General features: G+C 36.6%; 1 protein-coding gene across 3 annotated transcripts in view; it reads right to left on the bottom strand.

The window, feature by feature from the left end:
* The window catches only part of LOC109396381 (constitutive coactivator of PPAR-gamma-like protein 2), a 226141-nt gene that overhangs the window by 123604 nt on the left and 84755 nt on the right, over positions 1-17782 (bottom strand). For 2 of the 3 annotated variants that reach the window (XM_019668137.1, XM_019668138.1), the window contains exons 17-20: positions 13729-13960; positions 13190-13320; positions 11909-12642; positions 9518-9729 (exon numbers count right to left, since the gene is read on the bottom strand). In XM_019668137.1, the coding sequence (XP_019523682.1) occupies positions 9518-9729; positions 11909-12642; positions 13190-13320; positions 13729-13960 (1309 nt within the window). The remainder of the gene's footprint in view (positions 1-9517; positions 9730-11908; positions 12643-13189; positions 13321-13728; positions 13961-17782) is intronic. The other variant, XM_019668140.1, reaches the window with a different exon arrangement.

The following is a 17782-nucleotide window of genomic DNA, read 5'->3' as shown; positions in this document are numbered from 1 at the left end:
TTCTATGCCATCTTCAGTGAGGGAATAAACAGAACAACAATGTTGGAGAAGACTTTGGAGCTGAAGCCTTTATATTGTGTTCTTATCCTGAAAAAAATGTCAGCAGGTAGGTGTAAGAAGGAGAAATAGCCCCAAAACATATACACATTAATGACAACATTTTTTGCCCATCCAGCTTCTCTTAAGGAGTATTTTTGTGCTCATTCCCTTCAGTTTCTAAAAAAGATTGCTGCATAGAGCTAAGTTTGAATGTCATTCATTTAAGAACATTTCTACACTAAGGGAAAACCCAATTGTCAGGATTCTTGTGTACAACTCTGATGGAACAAGTGATCTTAAACACTTAATTGGCAGTCAGTAATGGCTGCTACACTAGTGGCACAATAGCCAACATTGGAGAAGAAATAATTAACAAGCCAAAACAAATATTTAAATTAAATGGGCCGAGGCAAGATTGCTCCTAAGTAGGCAACAGAAAGATCTACCAGACACACATATACCTTCCAAAAGTTATGAAGAACGATGTGTCACATGAGAAGAAAAAAATGCTATCTGAATGTTATTCAGTGCCTAACTATGCTTTACACATGGAGCAAACATTTATTGATTTCATTTAAAAGTTACTCATATATTATAAAAAACCACTGAAAGTTCACAAAACAGAAAATATCCAATCAAAGCATATTTAAAGAAGTACTCTACAAATGTATTTATAATAGCTTGGAACACATTACTTATTAATTTCAAAGGTGCACTTTAACAGTCATTTCTTAATGATGAAATGAATAACACCAGAGTTCAGTCCTTGGTGCTCTTTTTCGTTTTCACCCCCAAGATGATGCCTACATTCAAATAGTTTCCAATGATGCAAGTGTTTCCATCTCTTGTCTCAAATTTTTACCTCTCGTCAATCCATTCTCACAACCAACTCTTAAATGCGTTTTTCCATTGGGATGTCAATGAATCATTCAATTCAATACAACCAGAGTTAAACCTATCATGGTCTTGGCATGACAATTCACCTAAATATCCTATTTCTGTTAAAGATACCACATTTTCTCGAAATCATCCTGACTCAGTTCTTTTGGATCTCGCCACAAACATACATATATCCAGTTCATCACTATATCATGGCGTTTCTTCCTCTACAACATTTCTTGTCTATTTTCATTTCCACAATTCTCTAAGCACTTAATCATCTTACACATGAACTGCTATGATTGCAGTGATCTAAACAGACTCACTCCCTGGCTCATCACATTGCCACCAGATTAACATCAGTTAAATGCTGCTTTCAGCATTTCTCTCGTCTACTCAAAAATAAAAGTTTTCAATAGTTTTAATAGTTTCTTAATATTAACAATAGTGAGTTTTCAACTTGTTTAGGTGGCAAAATACTTGGTAGTCATGGTTGTCTTTGAAGAACACATATATTATCTTATTATCCTTATACAAACATATTATCCCATTTATTAAGCTTAAATATATAATTATGTGTTAGATCAGATACACCATCTTATACCAAACTGGAGCACAAACCATCTGTGGCAGTTGCAAAGTTTTTGGGGTTTTTTTTAAGTATGGAAGAAAAACCTAATGTAAACCCTCCATTTCACCCAACTGTTATATTCTCTTTCTCCCAAATAAATCTTACATTTTAACATTTTATACCTTTATATCATGCATTTCTATTGACAATAATGTTCCCACTCCACTTCATCAATTTTAATCCTGTCCATTTATTCTTCAAGACCAACTCAAATCTTACCTCCTATATGAAGCAGCCTCAGACCACTATTGCCCTGGATGATCTTCCATTGCCTCTTCTCAACCCACTGAAGACAAAATTTCTAGTACTGGGTGGCAACGCAGTATAACCATAAGAGCCAAGGCTTTGGAGGCAGACAGATTTGGATTCTCTCTCTTATGAACTGAGTTCCTAGGGAAGTTGCTTAACCTCATTAACTTTAGTCTCCTTGTTTATAAGAAACAGGCACTAATTTCTATGTACCTTAGAGTTGTTTAGAGGATTGAGTTTATGTAATGCACTTACGTTTTAGGATCCCCAAGACCACTCACAGATTCATGGATTCAACAGAAGGTCTCAACATATAGGTATATTCATGGCTAAGTATATTACAGCAAAACAATGCATGATAGGATCAGCAAAGGAAAAAGACACAGGAGTCTAGAGAAATTTGTGAACAGACTTCCATATGCTCTCTTTCTATCATGAGGGGACACACTTGAGCATGCTCCTTTCTCTCAGAAACAAAAAACTGCAGCAACATATATGCAAATTTCTGGCCAGGGAAGCCCATTGGAGACTCAGTGGTTTTTATTGGGGACTAGTCATGTAGTCACATTCTGCCTAGCATGTACCAAAATTGCAGACTCTAAGAAGGTAAACAGGTGTTCAGCATACATCACATTAATTGTACCAACAATTTAGGCAACGTGAACTACACTTATCAGTTAGGGAAGAGAGTGAAACCAAGTTCATACATATCAGCCAAGAGCAAACCTTGCAAGCAGATCTTTCTAAAAATAGCAGTTTTGTGCCACTATGTTAACTCTTTTCTGCACAGTTCAGCACAGTACTCACGTTATAAGGTAAACTACATATCTACATTGTGGATACCATTACATTGCAATACAACATGAGTTCATGTTTCTCACAAAACAAGTATAATTATGGGCAGTGAGGGATGGATGTGAATCTCTGTATGTATGTTAAGGCAGTGCTTCTTAAAATGTGTTCTGTGAAAAGTAGCTTCTCTGTTACAACTGTTTTGGGAAATGCTTTATATTATTTCCTTTCTTGGAAATCCTCAATTCGAATTAGCACATTAAAGGATCTAAGACAGTCTACAGTGAAAAAAACTGGTTTTTATATGATTGAATCCAGCATTTCTCATTTGACCATGCAACACCTATTAACTCTTTGCTGACAGTATGAAATGCTGCACTACAGCCAACAAATGTATCCACCAATCTCGGACAAGTGGGAAAATATGAAATGTCAGCAAGCTTGAAAAGAGAGCTACTAGAGATAGAAATATGAAATCACCTGCTCCTGTGATAGGCAATAAAGTGACAAAACCACTAGAAGGTATGTGTGGAGCACCATATCCTAGCAAACTTGACCTTAATAAATTCTTAACAGAAAGAGAAAAATTTAGTAACCACTTCGTGAGATAGTATTTTTATATTGTTTGGTTAGGAACCAATATAAACATATTAACAAGTTAATTTAACAAAAGTACAGTAGTCAGATACTCTCCTTTCTACCTGCTAGAAATAATTTCTGGCTTTCAGCATGACAGAGAGGAGATTACTGAATCCTCTCCCTCAAAAGCATTATTAAAACTGGACAAAACTCTCAAAAACAATCTTTCAACAATCCAGAATTTGTCCAAAGTCATACAACAAAATCAGAAGCATTTATTCATGATAACTCTTTAACTTCAGGGAAGAACTAACTGTTCTTCCAAAGAATGTCAACAATCTGTGGCATTTTTGTCCAGAACTGCTATTGTCACCCCCTGTCCCAACTCTTTCTGCCCAGAAAATCAACCAAGACAGGCAGGATGAGAAAACAATAAGTTTTGCTGCTGCTGCCGTCGCCATAGGAAACTCACTTGATTTGGATCTTTAGAAGTGGTGAGTCTATTAACCTGAAGTTAAAAAGGAGATCTGGGAGGTGAGACAGCCACAGGAGACTTGATCAATTCTCCACATATCTCAAGTTGACTGAAAAAATCATCACACGCACAGTAGAGACTTGAGGGCCCAAAACATACACACATCATTGGCTTACAGAGTCTGAACATGCAAAAAGGGGGCAGGAGAGAGCCCAGAAGAAAAACAAAAGCTGGGTCAGACTAGAATATGGCCTAAAGTTTAAATGAGCTTTCTGGCCCCCAAACAGATCCATCAGCAGAAAGTGGAAGTCCTTCTGGCTTGAGGTAACTAAGTACAACCTCTGACCAACCTCTGGCTGAACACTAAACAATGCAGACATATGGGCCACTCCCATGAATCCAGGCTTAAAAGTAAAAGCTAGGATAAAAAATTAAGCAGAGATATTAGTGGCTACACACTGCAGGGCAGACAGACTTCATATATTTAGTCCATCCAGAAAAGCTAGACAGAATGCATGGAGCAGCTATTTGAGAATTCTGAATAGTAAACAGTAGCAGGAGACTAGGGAATGAGACAAAAATTCAAAGTACCCTCCCAAAAAAAGAGTTTACCAATTTTTCCTATCTGTTATTCCATGGTTAAACTAGATGTGAGCATCAAGGCATTCAAAGAGAGATCTCCAGAGGAAATCCTCTACTTCTGGCATGAGAAATGGGAAAGGGAACTTGTAAAGCTCTTAAAAAGTACAGAAATCTGTTTTTTCTTCTTTTCTCCATACTCTTTCCCCTAACTCCCAAGCAATCCTGTGGTGGCAGAGTCCAGAGCCACAATGGAAGTTCATAGAAGCCAAATTCTAAAAAAGAGGACCCCTCCCCTCCCTAACCAGTGGAGCTATGACCTTATGAGGGTGAGGACAATCATTGTTTCCTGCTCTCTCTAATCTCCCAAAACTTGGTCCTGGACATGTGCACAGTGGTAGATTAAAGAGCAGATTAACTAGGGCCAGCCGAGTGGCTCAGGTGGTTAAGAGCTCGCTCAAGAGTGTGAGCTCTGAGCAACAGGGTCGCTGGTTCAATTCTGACCCAAGCTGAGCTGCCAACAGGTGGCAGGATGGGTCAGCTAAAAAAAAATAAATAAATAAATAAATAAATAGCGAGCAGATTAAGTAAAATCTCAGATTTCTGGCCGAGTAACAGAAAAAGGAGTCACTGTGAACCAGAAACTACTAGAGATATTGCAGGAAAGGAGGAACTGAGAAGTTATTTTTGAACTCCTGGGTTTACCACCAAGCTGCCCATACGTGATTCTGACCCTATTCAGCATATCAAAGATGTGAGAACTGCATTAACAGACAACTGCCCAAGAATGAGACTGACCATTGGGAGAACCACATGTGGGATAGATCTGAAGAGCACTACAGAGGCAATGCAACTAAACAGACATTGGAACAACAAACCAGAGAAGACAGGTTGGCACTCATAAGGTAAAAATAACTGAGTCAATTACTTCCTGTAACAAAAACATCAACATCTACATAGGATTTTTAAAACACACCAGAGTCTCATAACAGAATACTCAAAATGTCCAAGATAAAATCTACATATGACTTGGCATACAAAAAACCAGTATGATTTCAACTTATATGGGGAAAGACAATTAACAAATACTAATTCAAGAATGATGAAGATGTTGGAATCATTTGACAAAGACTTTAAAGCAGCTATTATAAAATGCTAGTAGTCACAAAAAATAAGTAGTCACAAAAACTTCTGAAACTAATGACAAAATTAAAAAGTCTCAGCAAAGACATAAATATAGAGAAGAACACGAATGAAATTTTAGAACCAAAATATACAACAAAACCCCTACATGGATGGACTCAATAGCAGAATGGAGATGACAAAAGAAAATTCAATTTTAGCAACAGAAATAAATAACATTAAAAAATAAACATGAATAAAAACTAAGGAACCTATGGGACAATAACAAAAGATTTAAAATTTGTGTCATCAGTCCCCGAAGGAGAATGAAAAAAGAGTGTGATAAGAAAAAAATATTTGAAGAAATATTAGCTGAAAACATCCTGAATTTGGCAAAGGAGATAAATCTACATATTCAAGAAGCTCAGTGAATCCAAAACAGGAATACACACAAAGAAATCCATGCCATATTGTAATAATTGCTGAAACTATAAAACAGAAAAATTGCTGAAAATTAAAGAGAAGAAAAAAATTCTGAAAGCAACGAGAGAAAAACAATGTAGTTCATACAGGAAAACAATGTTTCAAATATCTGTGGATTTCTTGTCACAAACCATTGAAGCCAGAAGGAAGTGGCATAATATTTTCGAAATACTAAGAGATATGTGAACTCAGAATTCTATATTGAGAGAAAATATTCTTTAGTAATGAAGGTGAAAAGACATTCTTAGATGAAAAAAGTTATGAAAATTTGTCAACAGAAGCCCGGATCTAAAAGAATAACTGAATGAAGATCTTCAAACAGAGGGAAATTATGCCAGTGGGAAACATGAAAGAGCAAGAATGAAGGAATACAAACAGAAATAATAGCTATCTGGGTAAATGTATTCTTTTGCGTTCTGATGCTGAAGCAAAACGAAAATTATAACACTGTGTGATGGAGTTTTCAATATATGTAGATGTAATACATGAGACAATTATAAAGAAGAAACCTATATGGATGTAAGGTATCTACATTCCTATTGAAATGGTAAAAGAATGATTTTTAAGTAGGCTGAAAAGATAAGTATGTATATTATAATCCTTAGAACAACCATTAAAAATATACAAGGAAATATATTTTTCTATAAATATCTATAAAACATAATAGGTGAATTAAAATGGAATACTAATATATATTTAAAAACCAAATGAAGGTAGGAAAATATTATTTAAAAAGGAATAAAAAACAGAACAATTATTCTAAGCAAAATAAGTGACAAAGAAAAAGTCAAGAATCATAATTTCACTGATATGTGGGCTATAAAACTGAAAACAACAAAGGAACAAGACAAATGAATGAAGAAACAAAAACTCATAGACAGACAATAGTTTAGTGGTTACCAGAAGGTAAGGGGGGAGGGGGGTGGTAGATGAGGGTAAACGGGGTCAAATATATGGTGATGGAAGGAGATCTGACTCTGGGTGGTGAACACACAACGTGATATATAGATGATGTATTACAGAACTGTACACCTGAAACCTATGTAACTTTACCAACCATTGTCACCCCAATAAACTTTAATTCAAAACAAAACAAATCAGAACAAACAGAAGACAGATTTAAAATATGGTAGACCAAAATACAAACATATTAATCATTGCATTGAATGTAAATGCTTTAAAAATAATTGAAAGAGGGAGAGTGCCAGAATGGATATATTTTTAACATGACCATAAGCTGTCTCACTTCAAATATAATAATATAGGCAGGTTAAAACTAAAAGCATGAAAAAGATACACCATGCAAACATAACCAAAAGAAAGATGGAATGGGTATTTAATACCAAAGTAGACATCAAAGAAAACAAAAGTAACCAATAATAAACATGGACACAAAATGATAAAAGATTCAATTCACCAAGAAGACATAACAATGTTAAATGTGTATACTAACAAAATAGCATCAAATACATCAGGCAAAAATTGACAGAACTGAAAAAAAGAAATAAACAAATCTACACTATTCCATCAGTAAACAGAAGTAGTAGACAGCAATTGAGCAAAGATACAGAATAACTGAACAATACCATTCAAACATCTATATCTAACTGATGTTTATAGAGCAAGCAACGACAAAGCATACATAATTTTCAAATGCACATGAACAAATCATCAAAACAGACCATATCCTGGGTCATAAAACCAACCATAACAAATTGAGAGGAATCAAAACCATTAAAAACATATTCTCTGATCATAATGAAATTCAAGTACAAGTAAGTAACAAAGAGGCAACAAGGAAAACCTTAAAAAACTTTGAAATTAAACAACACACTACCAAATAAACAAAAAAAAAATCCTCAAAAAACTTTGAAATTAAACAACACACTACCAAATAAACATGGAACAAATAGAAAGTTTCATGGGAAATAATAAAAATTTTATCCCAGACAAGAAAAAGCTAAACGAATTCATCACCACCAAACCAGTATTATAACAAATGTTAAAGAGATGCCTTTAAGAAGAAAAAAAATGTTAAAAAAATGAATAGCAATAACTACAAACCTATCAATAACTACTTTAAATGTACATGGATTAAATGCTCCAGTAAAAGACATAGAGCAGCTGACTGGATAAGAAAACAAGACTCAGACATAGGCTGCCTACAATAGACCCACTTCAGATTGAAAGACACACACAGATTGAAAGTGAAGGAAAAATATAATTCATGCAAAAGGAAATGGAAAAAAAAACCTGGGGTAGCAACACTTACATCAGACAAAATAGACTTTAAAACAAAGTCTATAATAAGACACAAAGAAAGACACTACATAATGATAAAGGGATCAATCCAAGATGATATAGCCCTTGTAAACATGTATGCACCCACCACAGGAGTACCTAAATTTATAAAGCAAATATTGGCAAGCATAAAGGGAGAGACTGACAGAAATACAGTAATTGTAGGAGATGTTAACACCCCATGGACATTAATGGATAGATCATCTAGGCAGCAAACCAATTCCTGTTCTTGAGTTCTAGCTTCATTTTCTATTGTTGCTATAATTGATTACCACAGATTTGTGGCTTAAAACAACACAAATTTATTATCTTATAGTTCTGTAGGCAAGAAATCCCACATGGGTCTCACCAGGCTACAATCGAAGTGTTGGCAGGATGGCAGCGTTGTTCTGGGGGGTCTAGAGGAGATCTGTTCCCCAGCCTTCCCCAGCTCCTAGGGGCTGCCTGCATTCCTTGGTTTGTGGCCCTCTTACTCCATCTTCAAAGCCAGCAGTGTTGAATTTCTGACACTGCTTCCCTCCTCACATCTTTTCTCTGACCCTCTCTTCTGCCTCTCTTTTCTATATTAAAAAACCCTTGTGATTACATTGGGCCCACCCAGATAACAGAATAATCTCCCTACTTTAAAATCAGTTGAGTAGCAACCTGAATTCCAACTACAACCTCAATTCCCCTTTGCCATATAACTAAACACAGTCACAGGTGCCAGGGATTTACATATGGACATCTTTGGGGTGGGTCATTATTCTGCCTACCACAAATTCTATTGAGATGTCACATATATCATTACAGTTCACTCTCAACCCACACCTTGACTATGCACATGTAAACAAGGAAATCTTTTTCAAAATCAAAAAGTACATTTTTCTAATTTCTCATACCATAGTAAACAGAGAGCTCTTGTGCCAGATAGAACATGACTATATTTTTATGATTATCTTTGTTAGCAACAAACTCAAATGTTAGACGAGCAGTTCCCATTGACTGCTAACATTTCAAAAACTATTTTGGGGATTGAAATTGGGCCTTTAGTTGTTTGTTTTCCAAATTAAAACAAAAAACACACTCGTCTGCTCTCCAAAATCTCCCCTCTGTCCTCAACATTAGTTCATAAAAGAATATTTAACACAAAAAAAGGTAGAAAAGAATCTCAGAATAATGTGCACATCTTTAAATCATCTTAGCCTAATAAAAAATATATTATTATTATTTTTCTAATTTTGCTGATCTTTGATCTTTTTTTTTTAATCACTGTTAAGATTTTTTTTTTTATTGATTGATTGTTAGTTTCAGGTGTACAGAACAATGCAATAGTTACCCTTTTCACCCTCACAAAGTAACAACCCCCCTCCCCCCATCCACTGCTAATCACTGTTAAGATTGATTACCTGTAGCAGCTGGGCCACTGTCCACATGTGTCAAGGACTGGGGGCGGCTGCGAAGTTTGCTTTTCAAAGATCTTGGTCTACGTGGTGATGCAGGTGGCAGAGGAGTCTCTGATGATTTGGTTTTGCTATCTTTAATTACCCGAACGCGTTCAAAGAGATCCTGCAGCTCCTTATTCTGCTGGGTTTGAAGATTTACCACCTCCTGAATGTGTCTGAATGAAAATCATGCAGAAAGCATTTTAATCATACTGGCACCGAAGAGATGAGCCAAGAAGCTCTACACCAATACAAGTAAAGTTTATTTAACAAGGAATTTAGATTAAGAATGTGGAAATAGAGAATATTTTCACAATTTAATAATGAGAAATGCCTTCTTAAGCATAACATTAAACTAACCAGACATAAAAGAAAAGGTCAACAAATTGGCAAGAACAAATTTCTAAAGCTTCAAAATAGTGAAAGACAATAAAACAAAATTTAAAGTTACATAGTATTGATAGTAACCTTATCTTTATTATATGCTGCAAGTATAAACAGGAAGAAAATATCTGCATTATATAGTAAAAGGTTAATATTTAGAATATATATATAGTTACTTAAAATCAATAAGAAAAAAAGAAATTTATAGAAAAGGGAAAAATTTGAAAAGGTGACTCCAAAGAAGAGGAAATACAAATAGCCAATAAATATGAGATGCTGCACAACCTCACTATTAATTAGGAGAATACAATTTAAAAAATTTTTTTTTTTTTTTTTTTTTTAGCTGAGCCATCCTGCTACCTGTTGGCAGCTCAGCGGCTGCTCAGCTCGGGCTGGACTCTAAAAAATTTTTTAATTCACCTCATTGGAATAAAACTAAAAGGATCAATAATATCCAGTCGAATGTTGTTCAGAAGTGAGAAAACAAGCACTTCCATATATTTTTCTTTGGTGTGTAAAATGGTAGAGGTACATTAGATGACAATTTAGCAATATCTATCAATTTAAAATATATACACCATTTAACCCAGCAATTCCACTTTTAGGTATCGATCCTACAAAAATACTTGCATGAATATGTAAAACTATTAAACTGTTCACTTCAACATTGTTTACATAAGCAAAACATGGCATAAATCTGAAATGTCCATTAAGGAAGGATTAAATAAACTTTAAATGGCTACATGCTATTCCAGTATATGGAATAAAGATTATTAACGCAAATATGAATAAATATAGGCAACAAGGTTAAGTAAAAAAATTATAGACTAACATGTATATTATGATCTTACTTTTATAAAAAGCAAAAACCATATTTGTAAATACATAGAAAAATGACTCCTTCTCTCTCTCTCTCTCTCTATTATATATATACATACAGACAGACAGACAGACAGACAGACACACACACACACACACACACACCAAACAGTTCACAGTGGTTGCCTCTGAGAAATTAGATTAGGGCATGAGAAATAGGAGATTGTTTTTTGTGTGTTTTACTGCTGTGATATGATTTACTATATATATATGGTCTTTGTCCCTGTTCTTGGAACACAGCTCCTAAAAGCCTTGCAATTTCCTAAGTGATAAGAGCAATGGGAGAATCTTATAACATTTGGTCTTTTGTCCTCAAATAGCTCCAGTTCCTGAAATAGCTCCAGAGTGATAAAGGTGAAAGGAGTATCTTGTTACTCATGGCAATCCCATTTAAATCACACCTGAGTTTAGGTTAATGAAGCGACTTCTGGAAAGTCCCTAAGGATGGGGTCTGGTTTCCAGAGGGACCAACCAAATGATTCCAGGGTGAGAATTTTCATCCTCTCTGCCCCCACACTCTGGGTAGGGAAGAGGCTAGAGATTGAATTAATCACCAATGGCCAGTGATTTACGTACCTACCATAATAAAGCTTCCATAAAAATTCCTGAATTACAGGGTTTGGAGAGCTTCCAGCTTGATGAACACATGGAGGTGCTGGGAGAGTGACACTCCCAAGAGGGCATGGGAGCTCCATGCCCTTTCCCCTATAACTTGCCATCTGGCTGTTCTTGAGTTGTATCTTATTTATAATAAATCTATACTCTAGTAAGTAAACTGTTTTCCTGAGTTCTATAAACAACTCGAGCAAATTAATCGAAGCTGAGGGAGTGTTCGTGGAAACCTCCAATTTACAACAGACTAGTCAGAAGCATAGGTAATACTATCTGCTCTTGTGACTGGCATGGGGGAGGGCAGTGTTGTGGGACTGAGCTCTTAACCTGTGAGATCTGATGCTATTTTTGAAGTTTTCAATCATAAAAAAGTTTTTAATCATTAAAATGTCACCAGTTCTAAATTAGCTAACAATCAGATGCTTAGTTCTAGAAAATCCAAGGCAACTAGATTGGCAACAAAAGAGAAACAATTCTTACTTTTCTCGTAATTTTTGAAGCTCCACCTTTAAGTCCTCATCCTCTATTTCTGACTCATCATCACTGCTCATTGGGGAAGATGGAGAATAGAAGAGTGAGCTCTGTGTTTGAGCATAGCCTTTTTCTCCACGGAGTGGCAAGCGCTGACCACTCTCTGGACGAGTCTTTGCCACTGACTTCCCTCTGCCAGCAAGAGTGGCTGAAAATTCACCATCAGAGTTAGGCTGTTTCCCTACAGTAAGTATCTCTCTCTCTTTACGTAACAATTTAGATCCAGACTGCGTGCTACTTCCCACGGCTGAAATTTCTTCCAATTTCTTTTTTGGGATCATAGAAGATTTACCAGTCTTACAAGCTGTGCTGGAAGATGAGAAGTTGTCACCTTGCTTGGGAATTCTTTTATCTTCCTTAAAGGTTGAATGAGGAGCTTGTAACTTCATAGAAGATTTACCAGTCTTACAAGCTGTGCTGGAAGATGAGAAGTTGTCACCTTGCTTGGGAATTCTTTTATCTTCCTTAAAGGTTGAATGAGGAGCTTGTAACTTCTGAGGAGAAAATAAAGTTTGTGGATTGTGCGTGGCAGGTTTCATTTTTACCAAATGAGCCTTTGATGTTTCAGTAAAGGCTAGAGCTTCTTCACTAGAATGGCTTGTCATTTCCTTAAATACTGCTGGTATGTGCTCTTTTCCAGATGATTTCACTTTCACTGATTGCTCCTGAGGAACTGTAATCACCTGAGATACAAAAAGGCAAAAGTGGCTGGCTCTGCCTAACCAAAGAGTTAACCCACAAAGAAATTCAATATCAGTATAGGGCACAGCAAAGTGGATGGTCTGCTTCTGACACACACATATCGATAACAACAACACTTAAAAATCCCATCTATATACCCCATGTTCAAAGTCTTTCACATGGTGCCCTTGGGTAAAGAGAGTTGGCTTTGTATTGCTCAAATAAAACACCACAACTTAAAAAAAATTCCACAATTAAAGTTGCTGAGATTATAAAGGATATGAGATTGGCTTTATACAAAAGATGACCCAATCGCCCACTACAAAATGATGACTCGTTGCTGTGCTCTCTTCCAGGTACTAAAATCCCCATTTCTTCAGACTCACCTTTACTGGATAGCTTCAAAAGATGAGGGGATGCATGTAAGGGGAACAAATTAAATATGACAATGATCTAATTTAAAGTAAGTATTACCTACAGACCAAGGTCTCCAATGCTCTTAACTGTTATAATGCCCTTGTAGGTAAGGATTCAACCAAAGACACAAACCTGAAACCGACCCCGCTGAAATGATCCAGGCATCGCTTTATATCTACTCAAAGCTCTAGTATCAGCTGTGGCCTCTCTTGTCATAGGAATGGGATCAGGAGCAACTGCTGATCTCTTATCTTCTGTTTCCACTGCAGGTTTTGCCAATTTGTAAGCAGAAAAGAGAAAATTATTTAAGACTACATTTGTTTTACATTACCAAAAATGAAGAAAAGTAGAAAAAGCTTAACTCCTGCTAGACAATTAAAAAGTGTTAATGTAATAAGCAACACTGTAAAGTCCCTAACTCTAAATCAGACATTGCAAGACTTATCCCAAGACTTAGTATCTATATGAAATGAATAACTGTAAAATCAAATTAGTTACAAAAGGAAAAATAAAATGGCAATGACATTAATGGGATATGTCACATACATGGGCTACGTGGAAAAAGTGGCAAGACTTGTGTATGAACAACAATAAAAAAAAATCCCAAAAACAAAACAAGTAAATGAAAAGTGATGTTACCTAGTCTATGTCCCTGACTGTAAGCACACTACCTTGACAGACTTTTGATCTCTTGAAAAAGCTGGTTGACTGCCGTAGCCTGTATGCCCAGCTTTTAAATTTGCGAGTCCAGGATTTCTTGCTAATAGGATTTTTGAGACTAGGACAAGTAAAGCTTAGGCCAAAATATCCACCTCCTGTCTGCAGACGAATGGCTCCACCACTTGACACAGCAGCAGGATAGGCCTCTGGATCCCCTGGAAGTGAAGCATCTGGAGACATCTCCTAATGGAGACAAGAGGAGAAAAATCAAAACTGTAATAATTTAGATAAGGTGAAGCAGTTGTTCATAACTTTGCAGTTTCCTGTGGACTAATCAGTAATCAAAAATAGAATGCCATGTATACTTGTATTAATAGTGCCATATCAGACTGAACCTGGATATTCAACTTACAGGAATTAAGCCTTCCCCTTTCTTTAAAAATACTATTTATACTTCAGATAAATGAGAAAAATATTAATCTTCTACCCTAGAATATTTTTCCTCAAAGCAACATTGAAATCAGAAAATTAAAATTATTTCCTTCATATGCACCAGTTTACTAAAAAGGTAACTGAAACCCTATACTCTTAAAATGAAAATTTTTATTTATGCTTGTGTTATTTAAGAGTTAGTAAAAGATTCCTGACATAAATGGTAATATAGAAAAACAAAATAACTAGGCATTTAGATTTACAGAGAAACATTACCAAATCAGGTTTCTTTATGTAAGCACTCATAAATTAACAATGGATCTTAAAATTATTTCAAATTCATGCTCTAAAACGTGTTAACATCAGGCCACGGGTGACTGTAAAAATCACTCTCCCCTCTTTTTGTCCTCCCATCTCTTCCCTAAAAAAGCCAGAACTAACTAATATGCTCCAAATGAGTACTTTAAAAATACACTCCCTATAATAATATACAAAATTAATATATATAACCACAAGTACTTTGGGAAATGTGAGAATGGTCACCAGAAATCTAGAAGATTAAGAGTATTTAAAAGCTCAAAGAATGGGATTTAACACAAGTCTGAAAGAAGAGAGCCTAAGCAGCACTAAGCATACCACAGTCTTGGGTTATTAGACTAAGAATTATTAACCCTAAGAATTATTAACACTTAGGGTGGGTCAGCAGTTACTGAAAATAAAATTCTGAACAATCAGTTTTAATTTTCCAAAGTCCCACTTTTATAATAGTAATAATACTATTTTCATGAAGAGAAAAAACACTCTCAACAATATGATTTAGAAAGTGTTACATTGGTCCTACTGAAATTACAGAGAAGATTTTTAATAAGTAATAACTAGACCTATATAGTAAATTAAATACAAGTTCTAGCCTCCTTTACCAATCCAAATCCATAGACACGACAGGAAAAACAGATGTAGACATATGCATATATAATTAAAGGAGGAAAAAGTAGCCCATGACATATGCAGGAAGTGTTTCAAAATGCTGCAAAATTATGCGGCGGATATAGGCAGCAGGAGAGAGCCCTGGGCAACCAAAAGGATGAATGTTTGGCTAGAACTCTTACAAAGCTCTACACGATCTGTCTTCTATATGCCTCTTCATCACCTCATAGCTCCCTATTACTGGCCTTCTTTTGGTTCCTTGAACAGGTCTACACCTGTGAATGCTACCATCAAATACAAATTTTTCCTTGACTACCCTATATTAAGTAATCCCCTAGGTTTTTTATCATAGCCCTTTACTTATTTGTTTAGGGTCTATTTTCCCCTACTAGAATGTGCGGTACACAAAAACAGAGATCTTGACTTATTCACTGCCAGGAGATATTCACTGAGTGGAAGGGTGAACTGGTTGGGGTAACAAAGAAGGAACAGCCAGGCAGTTCTGGCCCTTCCCTCCCAACCTCCACAGCAAGCAAAAGACAGCAGAGGTATCTGCTCCCAAATGAAAGTGGCAAGAGGAAAATGTTTGTAGCCAAGAGAAAGGTCAGCAATCTAAGGAGCAGACGACATGCAGGAGGAAGGGGAAACTCTTCTACCTTTGAAAACTAGCTAATGGGCCATGTGCTAGGCAGCATTAGAGACAAGGTGCAATATCCAGTGCCAGGAAGCATGTCCTACACCTTTCTCTCAGTTACTGGAGGAAGGCTACAGTAATGGTGTACAGCATTTATGGAGAGACAAACAAGAAATATGATGGTGGGCGGGGAAGAAAAGATGAGTACACAACTAAGGCTCAACAAACACTTAATGGGAAATGAACACAATAAGAAAACACTAAACTCAACAAACCGAAGAACAGCCAAGGAAACAGCATTAATAACATAGACTAAGACTTTAATATCTTCAAAGATGTGTGAATATACTACATCCATAAGAAAAAGAATAAACTACTGTTACTAGAAATTAAAAATATAATCCTTGACATAAAAAATAGCTGAATAGGACACTGGAAACAGCTTAAAAACTAAGAAATTCTCCCAGTACAAAAATCAAACGGACAGGGCCGGCCGAGTGGCTCAGTTGGTTAAGAGTTGGCTTAAGAGCACGAGCTCTGAGCAACAGGGCCGCCAGTTCGATTCCCACATGGGATGGTGGGCTATGCCCACAGGCAACTAAGGCTGAACTTGTCACCTTAAGCTGAGCTGCTGCCTGGATGGCTCAGTGGATAGAGCATGCGCTCTTAACAACAAGGCTGCTGGTTCGACTCCCACATGGGATGGTGGCTACGCCCACCCACAACTAAGATTGAACACAGCACCTTGAGCTTAGAGGCCACAAGCTGCCGACGGGAAGCCAGATGGTGACTGGCGCCCTCCACAACGAAGACTGAAGAACAACAACTTGGCTGGTCCCTTTCCCCAATTTCCCAACACTGTTTCACTCCCCCAATTCCCCAATAAAATCTTAAAAAAAAAAATCAAAGGGACAAACAGAAAGCATGAAAAGTTAATAGATAAGAAAACAGGAAATGAAGAAATAAAACTATCTCCTTTCACAGATCCTAAATAATACACCAAAAGCTATTAGAGCTAATAAACAAACTCAGCAAAGTTGTAGGATACAACATCAACCCTCAAAAATCAGTTACATTTCTATACAGTGGCAAGGAAAATCTGAAAAGAAAATTAAGAAAACAATTCCATTTATAATAACAGCAAAGATAATAACATATGGTGCTGGATAGCCACATACAAAATAATGAAGCTGCACCCTTATCTCACACCATATATAAAAATTAACTCAAAATGATCCTACCATATGTACTTAGTCAATCAAGTGTGAAGCACAATACACATTTTTGGACATTAAAAAAATTAGTTACCCATGTAAATTTTAAAATATTACTCATAGAAGCATTTTACGGGGGAAAAGGAATTGTAGGACACCAGAAACAATGGCAGGTAAGTTTGACCCAGATGTAGCAATGGTCACTTGAAACGAACAAAAGGATCCATTTAATCTGGACAGTTGGAAGTCTCCTTTGAGTAAAAAAGTTTAAATGACAGAGAAATACATTTCATTTTTTTTATGGTTCAAATCACATTACGTGATCATTAGCTAACACATATAATCATAATATAAATACTGTTTATTGATTTTCAATTCTTTGAATCAACCTATAGGCAAAGCACAACCAATTGTTACAGAAGTAAAATATAAGATGTTAGAACTTTACCCATGTTAAAAAGTAATATAAGGGCCGGCCGAGTGGCGTGATGGTTAAGAACTGGCTTGGGACGCCAGAGGGCCCCGGTTAGGATCCCATATATGAGGGCCAGTGACACTGCCCTCCACAGCTAAGATGCTGAACAACAGCTCAACCTGGAGCTGGGCTGCCATGAGTCACTGGCGACGGCATAGGCTGCAGCCTCTGTGGCAGTGGGTTGCCAAGGGCTACCGTGTGTAGCCAGCAGCCAGCGTGAGCGGCCAGCAGCCAGCATGAGCCGCCAGCAGCCGCAGTGAGCGGCCGTCCAGAAGCCGGCGACTGATCTGCCTCGCCCGGGAAGTGCGCAATGATGGTGCCAACTTGGGCCAGTGAAGCAACATCCTCCACAACTAGACTGAAGAACAAAAAACGACAGCAAC

This window comes from Hipposideros armiger, unplaced genomic scaffold (assembly GCF_001890085.2).
Source record: "Hipposideros armiger isolate ML-2016 unplaced genomic scaffold, ASM189008v1 scaffold_518, whole genome shotgun sequence".
Taxonomy (NCBI): Eukaryota; Metazoa; Chordata; class Mammalia; order Chiroptera; family Hipposideridae; genus Hipposideros; species Hipposideros armiger.
The sequence above is the reverse complement of the archived record's forward strand: the minus strand, read 5'-3'. Positions and strand labels throughout refer to the sequence as shown.